Source organism: Phalacrocorax carbo, chromosome 23 (assembly GCF_963921805.1).
Source record: "Phalacrocorax carbo chromosome 23, bPhaCar2.1, whole genome shotgun sequence".
NCBI lineage: Eukaryota > Metazoa > Chordata > Aves > Suliformes > Phalacrocoracidae > Phalacrocorax > Phalacrocorax carbo.
In genome coordinates, this window is record NC_087535.1 from 5,783,883 (window position 1) to 5,797,361 (window position 13,479).

General features: G+C 54.3%; 1 protein-coding gene and 1 long non-coding RNA gene across 2 annotated transcripts in view; one reads left to right on the forward strand and one right to left on the reverse strand.

Annotated features, from left to right (window-relative positions):
* Positions 1-158: 158 nt before the first annotated feature.
* LOC135316875 (uncharacterized) lies at positions 159-13,375 on the reverse strand. The gene is made up of 3 exons (XR_010376087.1): positions 11,526-13,375; positions 10,233-10,332; positions 159-8,403 (listed from the first exon to the last, which is right to left on the reverse strand). It is a non-coding gene; the product is annotated as an uncharacterized LOC135316875 (long non-coding RNA).
* Positions 12,142-13,479, forward strand: part of MAPKAPK2 (MAPK activated protein kinase 2) — a 28,054-nt gene continuing 26,716 nt past the window's right edge. The window contains exon 1 of the mRNA XM_064471888.1: positions 12,142-12,159. Within this exon, the coding sequence (XP_064327958.1) occupies positions 12,157-12,159 (3 nt within the window). The 5' untranslated portion in view covers positions 12,142-12,156. The remainder of the gene's footprint in view (positions 12,160-13,479) is intronic.

Here is a 13,479-nt window from a genome sequence, read left to right on the forward strand (position 1 = left end):
TCTCTGCTAAACGCGATGAACGCGCTGATCTGACAAATGTTGTTCTCCTTGACGGCGCTGTAATTAGACCCTCTCGAAGTTCTGCCGTGACATTCTTCAGTTGTCACTTTCTTATTCGACCCGCTAGAGATCTTTTTAAAGCCCAGAATCCTGCTTATCCCTAGGCTGAAAGGAGAAATCCAGTAATAGCCACTTAAGGCAGATTTGCTTTTATTAGAAACCTATAAATGGGTAACCTACTGTACACAAGTGGATACTGGAATAGTTTGAAGATGAAATCATGCTGCAATAAAAAGCTACGACCTCTGTGATTAAATGATGCGTGTTTCACACAGAAAGTTTGCAGATAACACCGAGTGAATGTTTTCCTTGTTTTCGTATGGGTGAATGGCAATTGTCTGATTAAAACAAAGTTTACAACCTGAAAACGGTAACGGAATGCGCACACGCAGGCATTTAAGCGTTCGTTGAATGTCTTTGTTCGTAGCGTGTGTATTTACGGACGTGCAGCGCCGTAGCCTGCGGGCACGGTGCCTGCTCGGTCTGCTGCGGTCACTGATCTTCACGGGACGGGCTCTGTACGAGGGTTTCGTAGGACCGAGTGGCAGTTTCTCATTTAAAAAAAAAAAAAATAAGCTTATCTTGCCGTGCTCTAACGCTTGTTGATGTGATGTAGGAGGGTATCGTATCACATCGCTGTTCAGAGCTGCGCGGTGTGCGGTAACGTGAGCGCTGTTTAATGCCAGCTAAGGATCTGGAGAACCCGGTACTAATGGTGTATTCACATAATTCTGCCTAAATTACACTGAGGGATGTCAATGTGAAACCTGCATCTCTGCACAAAGAGTCGGACTGCGGGGCGTAAGCCTGGAGTCCGGCCCATTGCTGCTCGTGTGCTATATTCCATCCATTATTAATTATTGCCGTTCGTTAATTAACGTGGTTTCTCGAAGGGAAAATTAATCAGGAGATTCCTGACTCATTCTGACAGGCAGAAGAAGATGATGGCGTGCACTTGCATTTAGCAATATTCCTTTCGGTTTGCTGGGTTTCACTTTTCAGCCTTTGCCTCGTAAGAGGGCGATGCCGGCGCAGGTAGCCGGTCCATTTGGCGCACGGGGCTTTAGGAGGCAGCCGCAGCGGTCTAGCCAGAGAGTTGTTCTGTAGCACAAAATTGTCCGCTTTAATTTCTGCCACCTGACATTTTAAAGGCACGAGGCTGCGTGCTTTTTTTAAGCTGCCTATCTAATTTATACTTGTAAGCTAAGACGCTTCAACGGTGGCTAGCTGGTTTGGAGCTTCAGATTTGGGTCTTCTGCTTGATATGTTTTGAAGGGACCTGATTTTTCTGAAAGCAAGAGCCGGGAACTTCCTAAGGCCATTCCAAAGGGCCTCAAAATTACCAGCCTGAACACTTTGGACATATCTTCCAGTAACAGCGATGGTATAAATGACCAGTGATGGCTGGACTCGCCACGTGCGGGGTGCTGCCACGCTCTCCCTTCCAGAGGAGTGCTGCACTTGAACCTGCTGGTACGCAGGGTTACAAGGCGGTACTGAACACTTCAGCGGCTGTTAAGCTCAGTCTGCCAGTAGTCCTTATGCTCGCTGGGCTGGAACGAGGGGAAGGATGTTTGTAAACTTCCCCTGGAAGAGGCGAGGCTGCTGGGTGTCAAGCGACAAGGAGCCTTTTGAGGGGCTGGGGCTGGGTCTCCTGCCTGCCCCCCGACCGTGCGCTGCCTGGCCGGCTCTTTCGGGATCCCTCGAGTGAGCTGTCTGCTGGAACGGGTGGCCTCAACGAAACGTCGGTCTGTGTGGGGGGAGTCTTTCCCGGCTCTGTTTTCAGTTCTTACACAGGCTGCTCTTACGGGAGGGGTCAGCGTGTGGCTCAAGGCTGTGTGGACCAAAGAGGTGAATTTTGCCCATAATTAGGTTTTCTTTAAGCATCAGCTAGCAAGCAGGTGCTAGTCATCGTATGATTCATCTACTCCTTTTTATAAACTAAGTCCTTTGCTGCTCAGGCGATGAAGGGATGGTAGGCAGCGTTGGGTTTGTTTTCTTTCCTCTTGTCAAATTAGCCTAACACTTTCAGGACAGCCACATGCACAGATGCTCAGAGATGCCTTTTCCTCTGAAGATCGTTTTTTTTTCTCTTCACGTGAATGCATGTTCTTTGAACACTAAATGTACACTAAATGTTTTCCCGTGGTACAAGCTCTGTCTCTCCCCCGTGTTTCTACAGGCGTAATAAATGCGCAGGGATATACCTGATGCAGTCGCAGCCAGCAGCGGCAGGCATCTGTGCCCCAGGCATCTGTGAAGTCCGAAATTAGGAGTCAAAGGAGGGTTTGGGATCTGGCTCTCGGCTTCGGTGCAGAGCTGCAGGGAGAGGGGTCGTCGCCACCCACGCTCCACAGCTTTTCCCTCGCCTCTTGCGATGGGGGTTTTAATGAACGGTCCCTTAAGTGTGCTTCAGCTTGTCTGTGGGGATAAAATAGTTGCCTGAATTGCATCTGCCCGTTCTTAACTGCTGAGAGGCGCTTTCTAAAGATGACAGAGTCAGCCCCAGCCTCTTGCCGAGGAGCGGAGCCATGTAAGGATTAGCATTCCTCCCGCTAGCTCAGAAACTCCAATAATTGGCTTTACAAGCGTAGGAGAGGTGTACCGGAGAGAATTGTTTTCCTGGGCAAGTGGGTTGTAGGTAGGAAGGCAGAGACCATGATTATAATGATTAAGTGTAATTAAGCATAGCTGAAAAGGGATTGAAAGAAATAAAGCACATGCCTGATTAGTCCATAGAATTTACTGTTGGAGGCTGTTGTGACATTGTTTTTAAAACAGGTTGAATTTAATTTGAAATTCTTCACAATTTTAATTGTGTCGTGAGAATACCCTGGGTGCGCTGTGTTAGAGAAGGGTGCTGTTGAGCAAGGGGGTCTCCAGACAAGAAACAATGCAGCCAGTTCTTGCCCTGGGCAGTTTTCTGGCTGCGGGGAGGCTGCTGTGGACACGCGTCCCTGGAAATGCAAGGAGTCGTAACCAAGAAGGAGCTGGGAGAGCAGAGCCTTCGAGGGCTGTGCAGTGGACAGCCACGTGGAAGAAGGTCTTGCAGGGCAGGAAAAAGAACCGGAAAAATAGGATTTCCACCCTGCCACGTTCAGCAGGAGCCTCAGCAGCTCGTGCTGCTCATTCTGGCGTGGGCAAAGGATGAGAAGGAGAAGATAAAAGAAGTATTTTACTCGTTACTATCACAGGTCTGACCGATAATGCCCAGAGTCCTCATTCCCACCCTGCACCGCCCAGGGCTGTACAATGCAGCAATATCTGCGTGCCCCCCTTCTGCCCAGCCACAACGCTGGGTGACAGTAGCACCAATCACGTTAACGACAGAAGCTGCCAGTCTCTCCAGCAGGTGTTGATGACGGATAGCATAAATGAAATTATATTTGAGGTGTGGGCAGCCAGCTGTAAAGTCATCAAACAGGAAAGGTCACGCAAGTAATTTACACCAGAAGTTCTCTGCTCTCAAAGCCATAAGCACAGAATAGATACACGCAAGCAAGCAGTGAGGGCTTTTTTATTTGTCTGAGGCTGAATCTCTGAGACACGAGCCGTATATCCCCTGTATATCCTCTTCACAATTCCCTTCATTGCTGTTGCCCTGTGCGGAGCTCAGGGAGTAACAAGCTTTTGGCAGAGTTTGGTCTCGATGCTGCCAGCTCTGGTCTGACACGGGATAGAAAGGGGCTGGAGACAAGCAGCCCCCCGGGCTCATGCAGCTCCTTGGCCGCTGCCTCCAGGCTTGGGCTTCTGGAGGTGCCTGAAGAAACGTGCTGCCCACCTTCTGCTCTATGCGATATGATTTAGGTGCTTAATTTCTTCTTTAGATGTAGATAAATGTGGCAACGATGGGAGTGGTTTAAGATGGTTTTGCCCCTTTGCTGGAGGTGCCCCACAGTACCGCACAGCCTCCGCACGGGACCCCGGACGCTGGGAGGGGGTGACTGCATTTTCCAATGCTTTCCAGATACTTACACCCCAGTGATCTTTGAAAATGCTTCTTTAATCCAGTCACGGTGTAGGGGCACAGGGAGGACCTGGCCGGGCACACCGGCTGTGCCGGCTGCGGCTCCCGCTGGTCACTGAATTGCTGGGAAAGGTGGGAGTGTGTGTGTTTGGAGGGGTGAGTATAGGGAAGGTGCTGGTTATTTTGAGAGGTGCAAGAGGGGAGCAAACAGCCCGGCTTTCATTTTCCAGCCAGCTGGTGCTGATTCAGGATGTTTTTGCAGCGACAATTGCGTGGAACTGGGCCACCGAGGGCTTGGTTACACGTTCTGGCTGCAGTTACATGTGCAGCAGCGTTTTACCTCCCTCATCGTCATTTCTCACTGCGTGGGATGCTGGTGGTGCTTTTAGGAGAAGCAGAAAGATGGCAGGAGGGTAAAAGAAAGCCAAGACCTCCAAGCTGGATGTTCTTCTTCTTTTCCCCAGTCTAGTGGGATCACAAGCTTTGCCATAACTATTTCCAGACCCCTCTTCAGCACTTGCAGGACTACGCATGATCCTTTGACACATCCCCATGTGATGGAAATGCACAAGAATGACACAGACTTTTATAAATATTCTCTGATGATTTTTTTTTCTATTAAACTAAAACCAGAGCTTCATGCACCATTCACGCTGTTAGGTCTAATTACATACGGCGAATTAGACAGCCTTCATGAAATGCTTTCTCAGGTTCTGATCTCACTCCATGGCCCTTTCTATGAACTGGCAGCGTTACAGAAAGACTCTTTACTTTCCCGTAGGGCCACAACAAATGCAGCTTTTGGTGGACCTAATTTCAGGCGTGCTCCCCCCTTCCTTTCCCTCTCTCTAACCTCCTTGACGCTATTTGCAGAGTTCTCCCTACGTGGCACTGCTGAGGGATTAAGCATCCCTGCAGCGGGGGTGGCAGGCGTGGGAGGTGGGAGGGTTGTTCCTGCTCTGCCTGCAGCTGCGGGGTGACCTTGTGCTTCACTCGCCTGTCTGCAGTTCACGCAGGAAGCCGCAGCCCTGGGAGAGCTGCCCTGAGCAGCAGAGCAGAGGGGCCCTATGCTTGCAGGACAGTTATTCTCTTATTTTTTATGTAACTGGTTTGCACTCATTATTCAGAGCATCTCCCTTATTTTCTGTCTGCCTGCTGTGGAGCTTGCTGCTTCCACCCGGATCCTGCCACCGCAGGGGTTGCGCTGGCGCAGTGCTCGGTCCTGACCTGAATTCTATCCGAATAAGCCCAAATCACCTCTCTGACTCCCTTTCCCTGGCCGTAAGGTGGGATAACAGCTGGAAAGGGACTAGCACACAGCAATGTAGGTGATGTCTTCCAAACATCTGGGTACAGCCTGGTTCAAGCCTGTATGTGCATCCTGCTAGCTCTGTTTTGCGCCGCATCCAGTGTCCCTCAGCGTACACCAGTGTCCGAGAGCCTGTGGTACGTGGAAGGGCAATGCAGAGGTTGCTGGGGCCAGGGAGTTGCAGACCTGCGTGGAAACACCCCTGCTGCCGCTTGCAGCATGCGGAGGTTCTGGGCAGCTCACATCCCAAGCAAAACCCCTTTAAAATGTAAACAAATCTCTTCCACCCAAATAAATTAATATTTCTGGCCTAAAAAAAAAAAAAAAAAAGAGAGAGGTACACCTCACCTAGCTCCCGTTGCTATTTTTTCAGTTGCTACACAAACAGTTTTATTTCTGGCTCCCACCACATACCAGGTCCCAGCCTGATGCAATGTAATCTTGTGTTACTGGTTTAAGCACGCCGGGGCGGATACGGCGGTTTCAGAGCAAAGCCCTTCCAGCACAGCCCCGGCAGCTGCTCTGCCTGACCCCGGACACTTTTAGCCTGTCGCTCAGTGGCCCAAATGTTTTTCCACCAGGCGTAGAAACGCAGATAAAGCCCCGTCAGTGCCCCGCTGCCACGGGCACCTGCGCGGGGAGGCGAGGGCTGAGCCACTGCCAGTCCCTTGTCTTGCCCCCCCAGCCCTGACCCTGGCCGTGCCCAGAGCGGGGGCTGCGGGCTTCCCTGCGCCCCAACTCCCGCTCTTCGCACCACTGCGGACCCTCAGCCTCACCCTCAGCTCTTCGGCCGCCCTGTGCCTTACGCTGAGGCATCGCCCACAACCCCTCTCAGCCACTTTTTTGTGGGGTTCAGGAGATCACACGATTTTTGTCTTCTCATGAGTCGCACTCCCCTTTCCCCCCTCCCTGCAGGCAGGGCAGGCGGTGCTCCTTGCTCGCACACCTGGGTGCCTGGGGTTCAGTGAGGCCCAGCTGCTGGTGATTGGCAATTAATGCTGTTAATTGCCATGGCAGGAGCTTCCCTCCAGCAGTGCTGGTCCTCCCTCCTAGCAGGGAGTAACTGCTACTGCAGAGGGGTGAGGACTGAGCCTCCGTTTGCTCTGTAGCTGATTCCCGGGAGCTCTTCAGCACTTTGCTTTGGGTTCTGCTTGCAGGTAAGTTGGGCTCCCAAAAATGCTCTTTCTGCAGGTGAAAGTCAAGCAGTGGGGTGTAAAAAGCTGTTTCTTTTGGGATGCCTAACTGCCCGGGTTTGTATGGAAACCTACAGAGAGCAGTTGCTGTCGTGTATGTGGGGCATTTTGAACTACAGCTAGCTAGCCTGCTTTTGTTTGCTGTACAAAACACCTGGAGAGGCTGTGTTGAGAAACACGGAGGGCAAACTCTGCCCCGAGGCCACCGTGCTCCTGTTAGAGCAGCCCCTGGGCTGAGAGGCAGCCGTGGGAGCAGAATGAGCCATCTCTGTTAGCAGGGGCTGGGCTGAACTGGGACCATTTGCAGGGTCCCCGCTGGCACGTGGTGCCCATCCTGATGTAGAGACACTGGTGAAAATTGTCTTCTCCAGCTCACACGGGTCCTTCAGGGCAGCCCAGGGAAGATGGAGAGCTGCGGCGCCTGGGCTGCATATGTCCCTCTGGATTAGGGCCAGCCCAGGAGCTGCTTATGCTAACGGAGCTAATCTCTGTCATCTTGTCACACAGATGCCTCCTCTCTGCTGGCAGGGATTTGGGTTATATGTGGATGCCAGCAGATATAAGTGCACTGGGAGGTGGCGTGGGGAGGGGGGCACACCTGTGGCTCGTGGGGGCCCCGCCAGGTTGGGTTCAGCCCAGGCTGGTGCGAAGACCCCTCTCCTGCTCCTGGGTTTCGCCCCATTGCTCCTCTGCAGCATCGGGTGAGCTGCTGTCCAGGGGCACTGCGCCTCACGATGCTTGGTTTCAAAGCAAGTCCCTTTGCCCCAGCCCAGCGCCTGTAACCCTCGTGTGCTGCCATTCCTCTGGCCTCGTGTCCGCCCTGTGTCTTTTTCCACTTTATGCCATGTTTTTCACCTTCCCTGCGGGGACCTCCCAGGTGATCTCCAAATCTCTGCGTGATCCTGCAGCGCGTCCTCTTCGGCTGATGGGCTCAGGCTGGGGAGACTGTTGGTCCATCTTTGGGTCTGGTTTATCTTATTTCCTTGTTTTGGGCCTCTGGCAACCTTTTCAGATTACAAATATTGTCAGCTGGGCCCCTGCGAGGGGTCTCTGTGCCATGCGGGCATGGGAGCGCACAGTCCCTTCTGACCTTAGAAGTCTGACCTGCTCCAATGCCACCTCTTGCTGATGAGGAGCTGAGTCTGTTCAAGTTCATCTGAGTTATTTTGCACTCAAAGAGAAGCCTCTGGGCTCCCTATCTCTGCTCCAGAGCTGCCCGTTAAATTTCACATAGCGATAAGTGATGTGGAGGCACGAGGCAGGATCTGCCTTCTCGCCTGTCATCGGGGCAGCGGGTGGCGAAGCAGACAGCTCTGTGCTACAAAAGGTGACATGTTTGGCTGGAAACACACACACACCACCCCCAGGGTCACAGCGGCTGTGTACAGGCCCAGGAGCTGCAGAGAGCTGGGTGCCCCTCCGACAGGACCCATGGTGTGCGAGGGACGCCTTTTAGTCATACGATCGGATGCTCTCAGTCTGATCGCTGAGCTGAAATCCCAGCCCCTCTCTGTAGGGCATTGCTGTGGGTTTTCTCAGAAAATAAATGAGATAAATCTGCACTTAGAAAAAGTGATGTGAGGGCTGGACATGAGATGCTGATTGCTCCTTGCTCCAAGGCCACGACGCTGCTCTGCTGCTCAGATGTGCCTTAGGCAAGAACTAATATTTGCTCGCAAGCTCAGTTTTCCCTTGTGCACGATCTGTGGTTTTGCTTGTCAGTTGGACTACATCCCTTTCAAAGCAAATTATTTTAGAAGATATATATTTATGTATTTCTGACTAGCGGTTTTTGTGACTCTGAGTTCAGGAAGTACATCTGGCATCATCTTGTGGGCAATGAATCAGGACAGTTTCCAGGTGGAAAAATCACCCTGTGTTAAGAAAAGCAGCGTAACGGGTCAGTGATGGGGGGTTTTGTGTGTTTTCAGTGTGCTCTTTCCTTGGGCCGAATGCTCCCCGAGGCGCTGGGGACGCTGCCTGAGGCGGACGCATGTAAGGTGCACCCACAGCATGATGCTGTCCCCCGTAGGTCTCGCTGGGCGCTGGCCCTGAGTCCAGCGACCGTGGGGTGTGTGTCCTCCCCTGCGCTGGCCAGGGAAGGGGGCGGAAAATCCTCATACCTGTCAATCAGACAGATAATCCCGACCAATATTTCCTGACGTGTCTTGCAATTATGGGCTCTGTGTGTCAGCTAGGGTATGTCCAGCGGGACGGGTTTGGGGAGCCGTCCCACTCGGGTATGCGAGCAACGCCGGCGCCTGCTGGGTGCTAATCTGCCGAGGGGAAGCCCAGCTCTGGAGCTGCCGCCTCTTCCCACCGTGTGCCAAGGGGCATTTCTCCTTCTGCCGCAGAAGGGTGGTGCCGGGCGGGAATATCCCTGGCAAGGGACTGATATTGCCAGCTCTAAACATCCCCTGATCTGGCAGGGTTAGGAGAGAGGGTCTCCATCTAAATGCTACTGCTCAGACTTGTCTCTAGACAAGCAAATGAAGGGTGAAGTGGAGAAAATTCATGGTTACTTTTTGGGTAGTAAATCCAGGTTATAATAGCCCCTTTCATCCTAAAGGATCCCGCAGTGCTTTATAAATAGATACACAAACATGCCCAAGGATCGCTTCCAAGCACTGAGACGCAGCCGCTTCCTGGGAGAGCGGAGCAGCTGGTCGGAGCAGAGCTGGAGCCCTGGAGCGACGCAGCGCTGTGCAAAGCAACCCAGAGAGCTGGGCTGGCTGCTGGGGCGCAGCGGGGCGGCAGCTCCCCAGATCCCACCGCGTCTGCTCATCTCCCTCGCCGACACAGAGAGCTACGCTAGGCTCCCTTTGCATGGAAAAAACATGCAGAGCTACACTTCCAGTGTGACCTTCCAATCCTCCCATTGCTTTACGAATGACATTAATGTCTGTAATGGGGATTAACATCAATTCAATTACCCCTATCCTAAAAGCATGTGGGATAATTTAGAGGTATTACCATTTTTTAAGTGCTATAGCTTTTCACCAGCCTCATGCTAGTAGAAATCTACCTGGGGAGAAGAATAGGATGCATATGGCCTTAATGATCATTACCCTAATCTTCACAGAATATTTTGCCTGGTAGCTCTGCTACAATCGAATAACAATCTAGTTTATTACTTGCAGATCAGCTGCTTGTGTCACGTAGATGTAAAGGCTGAGCCTGCTGCTGGTTGTTGCTTTTTTCCCTAATGGTGGTGGGCATGGAAGTAGGGGGAGAAAATCTGCTTCCCATTCACATCCAGATGAATTTTCTCATGGCCAAGGAGTGGAGGTCATTGCTGCCGGGCCTGGTGTTCATAGCCAGGTTTTGGGTTGGTTTTTTTTTTGTTTTTAATAGCAGAGGCTGAAGCAGCCAGAGCTGGTGGGCTGTGCAGAAGGGGCTGCTCCCGTGGTAGGCTCCCTGTGGTGGCTCTTCCCCCCGCAGCGTAACGCTGCGTGATATGCGGGGAGGGGAGTGGGTGGATGGCAGGGGATCTGGCTGTGCTCCACGCTTGCGTCCCTCTGCCTCTGAGAGACCGCGGGGGAGATGGGTATCTTGGTGCTTCTGGGCCGGATTTTAATCGGTTAATGGAGAACCTGGAAATAGGTCCCTAAATCTAAGGACTTGCCTGTTTCCAGCCTATCTATGGGATTAGGAGAGAGGGTTTTGCTGTGAATATGTGTGCCAGTGGCAGGGTGCTGCTCACCTCGGTGCTTCTATGTCCAGCCCAGACGGTCTGCAAAGCGTTTGGCAGGTCTTCTGCAATAAATCACGGCATTGGCCTCCTTCCTAGTAGGCCTAGGGAGCTGCTGTGGGAAGGGATGAGCAGGGCTGGTTTGCAGCACATCGAGACCTTCTCCCACCCTGTGATGTGGGGAGAGCAACCAGCCACGCACCCCAGCGGGGTGGGTCCCCTCTGGGGGGACTCAAACAGGTCAGGGGCACATCTGGGTCCCTCCTTGGACCGGGGGGCTGGGAAGCGACGGGGACCCCAAAGCTGCCGGTGGGTTCCCGGGGACCTTCGGGGTTGCGCCCAACACCCAGGGACGATGCAAAGCGCCCTCCCACCCCGCGGTGTGCGGCGGTGCGGGGTGGGAGGCGCGGGGGTGGCGGCGGCCGGACCCCCCCGGGGCGGGGCGGGCAGCGGCTGTGCGGGGGCCGGGGGCCACCTCGTGGCGGTTCGGTCGCGGCGGCACCGGGAGCCGTTAGGGGAGGGATGAGTTTTGTAACCTGCTGGGTACCCCCGGCCCCGGAGTCACCCCTCCCTGGTTGAAAAAGAGGGGAAAATGGATTTTGGGGTGCCTCGGGTGCCCCGGCTGCAGGGGCAGGGTGGTCGGCCCTTCCTGCGGCTGTTCGGAGGCAGAGCGGAACCCCCGCCTCGGATGAGTAATCCAGGAGGTTTCCATGGGAAAACTGGGACGTGGGGCTCCCAAACTGTGCCTCCTCTGGAGCGGTGTTTATCTTTGAAATAGCTGAAGGGTCGGGTTACAAAGCAAATATGAATGAAACTAAAGGGAACGGAGCGGTGAAGTGGGTCAATCGTTTTCCTTTAACCAGATTCCTCCGGAAAGAAAAACTCGGGCTTAAGGGCTCATTTCCCCAGACGTGCTGAGACGAGCCCGAATAGGGGAAGGCAAATGCTCAGACACCCCCCGCCCCCCCCTCCCCGAGCTGCCGGCGGCAGAGCTGTGATCTGTTGTTACAGGGTATGGGGGATCTGACACACACACACACACACCCCAAAGCCCCTCGTTAATTGGGGTGAATGACGCAGGACCAGATTCTGGGAGATGCTGCGAAGTCCCAGAATTAATCCACTTTCCCAGCAGGACATTTTCGTGCTGTGAACACTTACACCGCGATGTGCCGGGAGCAGGGGAAGGCCTCCCGCCGCTCTGCGGGTTTTGCGGGGAAACTCGGGGCCTGTGGCGAGAGGCACCGGCAACTCGACAAGGGGTTTATTTATAAAGCTGCCGGCGCCTGGTGTAGGTTTACTCACTCTCCCATCTGGTGACTATCGCTGCCACCTCCTGACAGACGCTCCATCTCTTGCTGCTAATGACGTACTTTGATTAGCTGGATCTGCTGCTTCACCCAGCTATTGATCAGTCACCGGTTAAAAACCGGCTTTTAAAATCATCAGATGGTTTGTTGTTTTTTTTTTTAAACACGTGGGGTGGCTTTATTGGCTTGTCTAAAAAAGTCCGAGAGGATGTTATTGATCACAGAAGGTGCTGGGATGGCAGACGTGGACCAGGTGCCTCCCGCTCCGGTGCAAGCGGCTCTGCCTGCGTGCAGGGACTGGCAGAGCTCACAGCTTGCTCTTCTCTGTCCTGCCCCTTTCAGGCTCTGGATATTTGCTTTCTTCTGGAGGCAGCTGCTTGTTGAGGACTTGGTGCAGGTCTCGTGTACCGTGGGCCTGGTGTTCCCCCTCCTGACCGCTGCAGACGTGTTCTTTTGCTATTGCTTTCCTTTACTTGCAAATAGAAGAGGGAAGTCCCACTTCCACAGCTTGCTCTGTCCTTGTGACACCAGTGTGGGTGAACGGGGATGGTGGTTTCTGACCGCGGTGTGCACCAGGACTCTCCTTCAGGGTGTTTCAGAGGGGCTTCCAGAGCTGTTCATGGTTAATGGTGAGACTGGAGCCCGTGCATGGCTTGGGGCTGGGGCTGCCTGTTGCATCACAGCCCCGTGGATGCGGCTGCTGGATCTGTGGGGCCTTGGAGCGTGTCCTGCCCCACGCCACCCCAGTGGCACGCCAGTCCCTCAGCTCTGCCACGCAGGGTGGGCTTGTGCGTGCGGCTGGATGCGTACCCGCCTGCCAAAAAGCAGTGGCTGGGCCTCGGGAGGTTGCTCTAGGCTCTGCTGTTGGCTCCTGGTAAGGCTTTGGGCGCGTTTCTTTACCTCCATTCCGCAGGGCACGCTCGCTGCTTTTTGTGGGACAGCTGGGTGAGCGAGGGATGAACGTCAACCAACATGTGTTCTTTACTTAGAAAACAGGGATTATCAGTGACAAGCAGGCTGTGCTTTTTATGTCCAGAAATGAAAAGTCTGGATTCTCCATTGACCTCCAGCTGAAGAAACGTTCATTGGATTTTGCCAGGTGCCAGGGAACTCCATGGTACGCTGCACCTTGGCACAGATCCCTTCTCTCTTTGCCTCATCAGTATCCGTATTGGGTTCTGAATGCAGAAATTGGGGTTAATTTGTTACTGTCAGGATGGCTGTTATTCTTTTTGGGCGGGTTTCTCACCCCCTGCCTTTCTGATGCTCTGTGTGCCTGTGGTGGTGTTTACATCTCATCTTCCTGGGAATTGGGTAGAGATGGAGCAATGGGTGAACAAGGCGCTTGGGTGCCAGTAGCTGCTGATGTGTCAGAGCCTGTTTTGGTCAGGTTAGGGACGCTTTTGGGCCACCGAGAAGATGCCAGACACGTTAACTGGGTGTCACTGGGGCAGCAACTGGGAATGCCACGACCTGTTGACACCGCACCGCGGGTCTCACCAGGGTAGGGAAACAGCCGGTTTGGGGGCAGGTGGCTGAGATCTGCACCCCACCGGGCCCCCCCAATGTCCTGCAGCCCCTCGGAAGCGCTGAGCCCCCCAGTCGGCCTGGGGAGGAGCGAAGCGGCGGGGTTGCGGCGGGGGTCCCCGGCGGAGCGAAGCGGCGGGGCCGTGCCGGGGGGTTGCGGCGGGGGTCCCCGGCGGAGCGAAGCGGCGGGGCCGTGCCGGGCCGCCTCCCCGCCCCGGCGGGCGCAGGCCCCGCTGCCCGCCCCGCCCCGTCCCTCCCCCGGCGGCCGGGGCCGGCCGCGGCGAGGCGCTGACATCAGAGCCGGGCCGCGCCGCGCCGGGAGGAGGAGGAGGAGGGAGGAGGAGCCGCACCACCGGAGCGATCGCTCTCGTCGGGGCCGGGGCGCACCGGCGGGGGGCGGCGGCGGAGCTGCTGCTTCACCC